This window comes from Plecotus auritus, assembly GCF_963455305.1.
Source record: "Plecotus auritus genome assembly, chromosome: 14".
Classification (NCBI taxonomy): Eukaryota; Metazoa; Chordata; class Mammalia; order Chiroptera; family Vespertilionidae; genus Plecotus; species Plecotus auritus.
In genome coordinates, this window is record NC_137780.1 from 990369 (window position 1) to 999921 (window position 9553).

Consider the following 9553-nt stretch of genomic DNA (forward strand, 5'->3'; position numbering starts at 1 on the left):
CCCGGGGGCCAGGGGTGGGGTGTGCGCCTGCATGAGTGCCTCTGCGTGGGACACAGGCCCCGGCGGATGGAAATGCTGGGATGGAGTACGGGGCGGCGACCCCGGCCCCTCCCTCTGCGCCCGGCCGGCCCCCTGGGTTTCCTGAGGCAGTCTGGGGGAGTCGTGGGGTTGCAGGACCCCCAGCCACTGGCCTCCGCCTGCCCAGCTGGCGTTTTGTTTTGTTTTTAAATCTATTTTTTTAAAAATATATATTTCTTTATTGATTTCAGAGAGGAAGGAAGAGAGAGAGAGAGATAGAAACATCGGTGATGGGAGAGAATCATTGATTGGCTGCCTCCTGCACGCCCCCCACCGGGGATCGAGCCCGCAACCCAGGCATGTGCCCGTGGCCAGAATCGAACCTGGGACCCGCCCCCCAGTCCACAGGCCGACGCTCTATCCACTGAGCCAAACTGGCTAGGGCTTTAAATCTATTTTTATTGAATTCAGAGAGGAAGGGGGAGAGAGAGATAGAAACATCCATGATGAGAGAGAATCATGGACCAGCTGCCTCCTGCACGCCCCACACTGGGGATCGAGCCCGCAACCCGGGCATGCGCCCTGACGGGGAATCGAACTGTGACCTCCTGGTTCCTAGGTCGACGCTAACCACTGAACCACGCTGGCCGCGTGGGCCCTGGCACTTTTATGTGTCAGGATGCGGTCAGGCTGGCGTGGGTGGGAACTGGCCGAGGGCAGGGCTGCGCCTGGACGGGGATGAGACTCCCGGCCGGCCGCAGGAGGCAGGGCCCCCACCCTGCCCGCACACCCTCTTCCCGGCTCAGGCTGCTGGCGGGGCTGGCGGCTCTGGAAGCCCCTCGGTCAGGCCCAGGTCCCTGCTCCACCCTGTGCCCCCCTCTCGGCCGGGCGGGGGGCGGGGGGGGGTCCCTTGCTGATGGTGTCCTCTCTCCCTCTGTCCGGAAGGGGGATCATCACGCCGGTGGGAGGAGCGAAGGGCGGGCGGACGGCCCCGCTGCAGTGCGTCTCCATGGCCGAGGGCCACACCAAGCCCGTCCTCTGCCTGGACGCCACGGACGAGCTGCTCTTCACCGGCTCCAAAGGTGGGTGGCGCCCCGGCCCGTGCGGCTCCGTGGGTAAGAGCGTCGGCCTGTGGACCATAGGGTCCCGGGTTCGATTCCGGTCGAGGGCACGGACCTCGGTTTGCAACAGGCTCAACCCCAGGCCCTGGTCTGGGTGTGAGCGGGAGGCCACCCTATTCTCACATCGATGTTTCTCTCTCTGTGTCTCTCCCAGTCGCTTCCACGCGTTCTAAAAAAAAAAAAGAATGGAAGAATATCCTCGGGGGAGGATTAACAACAACAAATGAGTAAAATCTTTCTTTAAGCCCTGGCTGATGTGGCTCAGTGGGTAGAGCGTCAGCCTGCAGACTGAAGGGTCCCGGGTTCGATTCCCAGTCAAGGGCACATGCCTGGGGTGCAGGCTCGATCCCCAGTAGGGGGCGGGCAGGAGGCAGCCGATCCACGATTCTCTCATCATTGATGTTTCTATGTCTCTCTCCCTCTCCCTTCCTCTCTGAAATCCAAAAACAATAAATTTTTTTTAAAAAAAGATTTCTTCAAAAAAATAAATAAAAGTAGTTCTTAAAAATAATAATAATAATAGCCGAAACCGGTTTGGCTCAGTGGATAGAGCGTCGGCCTGCGGACTGAAAGGTCCCGGGTTCGATTCCGGTCAAGGGCATGTACCTTGGTTGCGGGCACATCCCCAGTGGGAGGTGTGCAGGAGGCAGCTGATCGATGTTTCTCTCTCATCGATGTTTCTAACTCTCTATCCCTCTCCCTTCCTCTCTGTAAAATATCAATAAAATATATTTTAAAATAATAATAATAATAATAATAATAATAATGCCAGCTCTTAGCAGTCAGGGCAGCAGGCACAGATGGAGTCGGGGGGAGGGGGGACTTGCTTGAGCCGACGGGGTCTGACGTCCGGGCCCCCGTCTCTCTGAGTTGTCACCACCTCTGGGACCTGGCGCCCAGCCCCGGCCTAGGATCCGCTGTCCCTGGCGCTGACGCCTGCCCCTCCCCGCTCTCCCCCCGCCCCACACAGACCGCAGCTGCAAGATGTGGAACCTGGTCACGGGGCAGGAGATCGCCGCCCTGAAGGGCCACCCCAACAACGTGGTCTCCATCAAGTACTGCAGCCACTCGGGGCTCGTCTTCTCCGTGTCCACCTCCTACATCAAGGTGTGGGACATCCGGGACTCGGCCAAGTGCATCCGCACCCTCACGTAGGTGCACCTCCGGGGGGTGGGGGTGGGGGCGGACAGGGGGTGCTGGCCGCCCGGTGGCCCTACTCAGGACAGCCTGGTTCTGAGGGCCTGTCATCCGCCGAGGTGGAGTGGAGCTGAGCTCTGCTTGGGTCCCTGGGGAAGTGGCGGCTCCCGTCCGTCAATCAGGGAGGACTTCCTGGAGGAAGCGGCGTACGGGCCTGCTCTGAGGGAGGTGAGATGAGTCTCCTGGCCGGTGCGCGGATGGACGTGTCTCATCTCTGGCCTCGCCTCCCTTCCCTCCCTTCCTCCGGGGCAGGTCCTCGGGTCAGGTGATCTCAGGCGATGCCTGCGCGGCCACCTCCACGCGTGCCCTCACCAGCGCGCAGGGCGAGCACCAGATCAACCAGATCGCCCTCAGCCCCTCGGGCACCATGCTGTACGCCGCCTCTGGCAACGCCGTCCGCATCTGGGAGCTCAGCAGGTCCGGGGGGGCCCTGGGGAGAAGTGCGGGGAGGGCTGGGCATGGCCGAGGGCGGGCGCACAAGCCTCAGCTCGGGGTCACCCCCACCCCGCCGCCCCAGGGCCGGCTGGTCCTCGCCGTGCTGCTCCCCAGGTCCCCAGAGACCCCCCCCACCCCACCCCGGGGAATGGGTGGCTCCGGAGGGAGGAGAGGCCCCTGGCCAGGTGCATGCGTCCCGGGCCCACCCCCTCCCAACCCAGGTCCCCCTGATCCTCCTGGCCCTGCCGGGCCCTCCCGCAGGTTCCAGCCCGTCGGCAAGCTGACCGGCCACATCGGGCCCGTGATGTGCCTGACGGTCACCCAGACGGCCAGCCAGCACGACCTGGTGGTGACCGGCTCCAAGGACCACTACGTCAAGGTGCCAGGACACTTGGGTTTCTCCGACCCGCCCCTCCCTCTGAGGCCTTGGGACACTCGTGGAAAAAAATGCAATTTCTGGGATTTTTTAAAATATATTTTATTGATTTCAGAGAGAAAGGGAGAGAGAGAGAAAAAAAAAACAGCAATGAGGAGAGAGAATCATGGATCGGCTGCCTCCTGCACGCCCCCTACTGGGGATGGAGCCTGCCACCCGGGCAGGTGCCCTGACGGGGAATCGAACCCGGGACCCTTCAGTCCGCAGGCCGACGCTCTATCCACTGAGCCACACCAGCCAGGGCTACATGGATGTTTCTATCTCACTCTCCCCTGCCTTCTTCTCTGAAATCAATAAAAATATATGTTTTTTTAAAAAAAAACAAAAAGAATTTTAGACGGAGGCACGCACCTTTCTCCGTAGCAGCTCATGCTGAGCTGGGGGGTCCCCCCTTGCAGGAACTTAAGTCAGTCCCCCCACACCCCGCCCCTGGGAAGGGCCCCTCGCCCTTCCTGCACCCCTGGGCTGGGCTGCCACTGGGGGCCAGACCTCGGGGTCGCCGTCTCCTGGGCCCCCACCCAGGCTGCACCCCAGTGGGCGGCTCTGGGCCAGCCCCCTCCCCCTCCTTCCCACAGATGTTCGAGCTGGGGGAGTGCGTGGCGGGCACCATCGGCCCCACCCACAACTTCGAGCCCCCGCACTACGACGGCATCGAGTGCCTGGCCATCCACGGCGACGTGCTGTTCAGCGGCTCCCGGGACAACGGCGTCAAGAAGTGGGATCTGGAGCAGCAGGAGCTCATCCAGGTGCTTGGAGAGGACGGGCAGGGCGGGGCGGGGCTCCCCCCAGCCCCAGCCAGAGTCCCCCCGCACCCCGCACCCCCTCCCTCGCCTGCCTCCCCTCCCCTCCCCTTCCCCTGCCCCGGGCTTGACAGGGAAGCCCGTCCCTGTCATTTTTTAAATTGATTTCAGAGAAGAAGAGAGAAGGAGAGGGAGAGGGAGAGGGAGAGGGAGAGGGAGAGGGAGAGGGAGAGGGAGAGAGAACATTGATGATGAGAGAGCATCATGGATCGGCTGCCTCCTGCATGCCCCCTGCTGGGGATGGAGCCTGCAACCCGGGCCTGTGCCCTGACGGGAATTGAACTGTGACCTCCTGGTTCCTAGGTCGACGCTCCACCCCTGAGCCGGGGAGGGGAGCATTGGTTTTCTTTGACCCTCCGAGGGCGGATGGCCGCTTCTCCAGGGTCTCGGGTTCGAGCCTGGGACGGTCGAAGCATCCTTCTCTGGGCCCGGAAGTCCCGGCACGGCTGGGGCCCTGGCTCCTGGGGACCCGGGAGGCCGAGGGGCAGGCGGCTGCCGGGTGCGGGTCCTGTCCCCGCGTCCCCACCGGCCCTCACCCCCTCACCCTCCGCCCCTCTCCCCGCAGCAAATCCCCAACGCGCACAAGGACTGGGTGTGCGCCCTGGCCTTCGTGCCCGGCCGGCCCATGCTGCTGAGCGCCTGCCGCGCGGGCCTCGTCAAGGTCTGGAACGTGGACAACTTCACGCCCGTCGGCGAGATCAAGGGCCACGACAGCCCCATCAACGCCCTGTGCACCAACAGCAAGCACATCTTCACGGCCTCCAGGTGGGCGGGCCGGCGGGGCTGGCGGTGTGCCGGCCCGGTGAGGGCCACGGGCTGGGAGGGGGGGTGCCGGGCGGACCCCCAGGGCCCAGGGGCAGGGCAGCAGGCAGGCGCCGGCCCGGCCAGGCCTTGCCCACCAGCCCCCCTACACACACACAGCAGCCCCCCTCCCCCGGCTGCCCTCACACCTGTCCAGGTATCTTCCATCACAGCGCAGCCCACCCGCCCATCTGACCCAGCCCCGTCCCCGTCCAGGGGACGCCCGGGCACTCCGGGCCACAGGGTGCTACTCACAAAAGCCTCTTCTCTTCCCTTCTGGATCCGAACTTGACCTTGACCTTGACCCTTCTCTCCCCCCTCCCTTCCCGTCTTCGTGCTCCGCCTCTCTGCCTCTCTGCCTCTCTCCCCCTCTCTCCCCGACAGTGACTGCCGGGTAAAGCTGTGGAATTACGTCCCGGGACTCACCCCCTGCCTTCCACGCCGGGTCCTGGCCATAAAGGGCCGAGCCACCACCCTGCCCTGACCCCGCCTCCTCTCTCCTCCTCCCCCTCTCTCTCCCCCTCTCTCCACCTCCATCTGAGCTGCTTCTCCACGGTACGAGTCTGTTTTACTCCTCCTGGCTCCTTCCAGCCTCCCTCCTTCCAGCCCCCCTCCACCAGCCCCCCTCCCGAGCATGAACAGTGAGCGGGACAGACCCCGGGCCAGGGGGCCAGGCAGTGGACGGCCGTGGGGGCCCGTCCGGGGCTGGACGGAACCGAACAGCAGCGGGGAAAACTCGCAATAAGGAAAAGCAGGCCTCTCCCTCCCTCTGCCCGGCACCCTCCGCCCTCGGCCTCACAGAGCCCGCCCCTGGGCCCCGGCCTCTTCTGGGGAGTTGGGGGCACCTGGGCATGGCCGGCCGGGCCCGCGTCCGAGCTGACCAGCCGTGCGCTGTCCTCCGCAGTGACCTGACGGTGAAGTTCTGGAGCGTTCGGCGGTTACCCCGGGCCCCACCCTAGGGCTGAGGTCGGAGGACACCCCAAGCCTTGGCCTTGGCCCCCCCACAGCCTGGAAGGCGTGGAGGGGACACCGTGGCCGATGGGGCCAGCGGCCTGGGTGTGGACCGTGGCTATGGCCCCTCCCTGCTCTCCTTCCCCCCTCGACCTCCGATGATGGACATGACCCCTGACTGCCCCCCACCCCCAGCCTTCCTCCCGCCGCCTCTTGGGGAGAGAGAAGTGGGGGGACATTTAAGCTGTGACGCCCAAGGGCATTCCCCCTCTTGTTTCTCTCCTTGGCCGGGCAGCCCCCACCCCCACCCCAGCCTCTGGACACTGCACCTGCCTCTGAGCCCAAACCACAGACCTCAGGTAACCACGCCAACAGGGGTAGGCAGCTGGCCCTGCCGCTCAGCTCAGCCCCTTGGCGCCGCTCCCAGCCGCCCCGGCGATTCTCGGGGTCCCTCTCTGACGGGGCCAAGGCGGGGCCGCTGCAAAGATCCCTCGGGCAGACGGGCAGCCATCCCTCCTTATTTATTTGTATGGGTTGCTCTCGCCTCCTGGAAATGGACTTGAAGTTTCTTCCACGTGGCTGTCCCTCTGCTTTGGGGGGCCAGGAACCCCACCGGGGACCCACCCCGCCAGCCCTCGGGGCCACCCCCTCTCTTGACTGCAGCTCAGGCTGACCCCACGTTGCCCCGGGGACCACCCTGGGGACCCGACCTCCCTCCCGGCCGCCTGGTGCTCCAGTGCCTTCCTCATCCGTCCGGGCCCGGCACCCACGCTGGGCACCCTGACACCAGCCTCCTATGTCTTCTCACTCAGGGGGTCTCAAGCCCACGGCCCCCAGAAGGCGGGGTGCCCCACCCCCAGCCCAGGGCCCCGTGGGGCAATGTGGGAAGCAGCTCGGATGCCGCCCCTCCTTTCCCCCCGCCCCCCAGTCCCGTGTCCTTGCCCCGACCAGGAATCGAGCCGTGACGCTCTGGCAGGGAGGTGGTCTCAGCTGTGAACAGAATGCACCTGCTGGGACCGCCCCAGGCCGGGTCCTGCTGTGAGTGGCTGGCTGGGCGGGCGGGCGTGTGAACTCTCCCTCGTGCTGACAGACACGCCTTTGCCTACCTGTGGGACCATCTGCCTTCCACGCTGGAGACCCCTCTCCCGGCCCTCCAGGGGCGTCCCTGCTCCCCGGCCCCCCCACCTGAACAGAGAGCTCCCCCTGTAAGGAAAATGTGCATGCATGATGTTCTCAAAACGACGAAGAGACTCAGAGAGAGACTGCTATCCTCGGCGGCGGGCGGGGGCCCAGCCTGGGGCGATGGCGCTGTGGCTGCCGGCGTCACGCACGCAGGCGGCCTTTCCGGGGTGACCTTTCCGGGGTGACCTTGCGGGGGTGACCTGGAGGCCTGATGGTGCTTGTCTGCTGTTCCCGACGGGTCCGCTACCTCACGGCGTCGCCTCTGCCGTCCTAGCAACACTTGAAGTCCCTCCGAGCTCCCCCAGCTCCAGCCTCTGCGCCCGCGCCTGGGGGAGGCCAGGGGCACAGTTGGGGGCGGGCCCCGCCGCCTCCCTGCACACGTATCCCTCGCGTCGGAAGCACAAATTGGTTGTGGTTTGAGCACAACGGCGGGCAGCTGAGCGCGCAGGGCTGGGAGGCTCTGAGCAAGACTGGACCAGGGCTGCCACATCTGGGGGGCCGGCCCTCGCTCAGACCAGGCCTCGCCCGGGGCTCAGCCTGATTTGGGGCCACGTCTTCTTCCTCCTCTGTACCCCCTCCCCGCCACCCCCCCAAGGACCTGAGGCCAGGCCACCTGGGTGTGCCGTGGGCCCGGGAGCGAGCACCCTGTCTGGACCCCCGCACCCCAAATCTTTCCATGCCTGAGCCCATGCGGGGTCCCTGTGAGTCCGGACCCACATCCCTTGACCCCTGTGAGTGCTTTTTAAATTTTCATTTCAGAGAGGAAGGGAGAGAGAGAGAAACATCCACGAGGAGAGAGAATCATGGACCAGCTGCCTCCCGCACGCCCCACCCTGGGGATGGAGCCCGCAACCCGGGCCTGTGCCCCGACCGGGAATTGACCCCTTGACCTCCTGGTTCCTAGGTCGATGCTCAGCCCCTGAGCCTCGCCGGTCGGGCCCCTACGAGTGCTTTTGAAGCCCCTTGGCAAGCAGAGGGGGTGGGGGCGCCTGGAGGGCAGTGTCCCCCCCCCCCCCCCAGCCTGCTGCCCGGGGCCGCCTCAGCGCAGTCCTGGACCCCGCCCCGGTCGCAGTATTAACCGCTCTGTGTTGGCTTCAATGGAGTTCCCCCGGCAGCGCTCGCTGGCATTGGCTCTGAAGGCTGCCCAGGCAGGAGGAAGGGGCAGAGGCTGGGACCACCCCCGCCCCTCACAGCAGCTGCAGCCCAGGACGCCTGCTGTCCTCTGGGGCTGGGGCTGGGGCTGGGGCATGGAACAGCTGCGGCCAGCACTTTCTCACCACACTTTCTCACGCTGGCCTGCTTGAGAACGCAGGTGGCCGCTGCTGGGATGTGGGGGGGGGGGGGGGGGCGGGGGCAGTGCCCAGCTCCATCAGAAGCTGTCCCGGGCTCCCTCCCCTGCGGTCTGGGTGGGGTTTGGACACCACCCCTCCAGCCGCCTCGGCCCCTGCTGTGCCTTCGAGTCTCTGGGCTCCTTCCCAGGGGGCGGCCCAAACTGGGGGGGGGGGGCCTCCGCCCCCCTTGCCGTCCCCAACTGGAAGCTGCCTCTCATACTCTTAGCTCGGCCGCCGCGCCCCCCACAGGCCCGGCCCCCGAGCCTCACCCCCTCTCCTGGCCCCCCAGATCCCTGCCCTCCCATGGACAAGGAAAGTTCTCTCTCTTCTGTGGCAACTTCATCCTACCCCCCCACCCCTGACCCCTCCCCAGCACTCAGATGAGCCCGACCCGACCACACCCCAGGCCAGTCCTGGGGACCCACTCACGACCTGAGGTCCGTGCCCGGGAGTGGAACCTGCCCCACGAAGAAGAGCCAGAGGGTCAGAGAAGACCTCTGCGGCGAACCGGGCCGGCCCCGCCCACCAGCTCTTCTCTAGCCGCCGCCCCTGCCCTGCCCTGCCCGCCCATGCCGCAGGCTCCGCGCCACGTGGCCAGCACAAGGTGTACGTACGTTTTGTACCTCCGCCCGCGACTGTACATAGTGTATGAGAGTTATTTAAGCCTCCCGCTGTACAGTTCTGTCCCCAGACCGGATGTGTGCGCCCTCGGAAGTTGTCATAATAAAACCCGAATGACCATGGCCGGTGGGGGTGTGATTCCTGGGGGCCCTTCTCCGGTGGGGGTGCGGCCGCCCCGGGGGTTTTTGTACGAGCTCGCAATGCCCTTTCATCAACCCCTCTCCGGCCTAAACCAGCGGAGACTGGCTGGCCCAGGAGGCCCCACCCAGAACCCCCAGCTCAGCTTGGACGCATCAGCTCCCTGGACGGAAGGCGGGTGAACATTCCCAAGAATCCCCGGCTCTGGCCTCAGAGCCCCTGGCGGAGCGGGGGAGGGCGGAGGGGTGGCTGGGCACGGACTCGCGGGGAAAGTCCAGGAGGCCTGCCCTACAGCGGTCCCTCCTTTCTTGTTGTTAATCCCAACCTGAGGGTATTTTCCACTGGTTTTTAGAGCGAGTGGAAGGAATAGAGAGAGAAACATCGATGTGAGAGACACAGGAGTTGGTTGCCTCCCACACGCATCCAGTCTGCCGCCCAGGTACGCGCCCTTGACCGGAATCGAACCCGGGACCCTTCAAGTCCTTGGGCGGGCGCTCTATCCACTGAGCCACACTGGCCAGG

The 9553-nt window shown here is 65.2% G+C and overlaps 1 protein-coding gene across 3 annotated transcripts in view; it reads left to right on the forward strand.

The window, feature by feature from the left end:
- The window catches only part of KIF21B (kinesin family member 21B), a 41262-nt gene extending 32247 nt beyond the window's left edge, over positions 1 to 9015 (forward strand). Inside the window, exons 29-36 of one of the 3 annotated variants that reach the window (XR_013959611.1) lie at positions 964 to 1100; positions 2110 to 2290; positions 2589 to 2753; positions 3033 to 3150; positions 3783 to 3953; positions 4573 to 4772; positions 5193 to 5363; positions 5713 to 9015. Coding sequence is in view for 2 of the 3 variants with exons in the window: in XM_080651082.1 (XP_080507208.1) it covers positions 964 to 1100; positions 2110 to 2290; positions 2589 to 2753; positions 3033 to 3150; positions 3783 to 3953; positions 4573 to 4772; positions 5193 to 5292 (1072 nt within the window). In the remaining variant the exon portion in view is untranslated. Of the gene's footprint in view, positions 1 to 963; positions 1101 to 2109; positions 2291 to 2588; positions 2754 to 3032; positions 3151 to 3782; positions 3954 to 4572; positions 4773 to 5192 lie in introns of all 3 variants that reach the window. The other 2 variants (XM_080651082.1, XM_080651083.1) reach the window with 2 other exon arrangements.
- Positions 9016 to 9553: the final 538 nt, after the last annotated feature.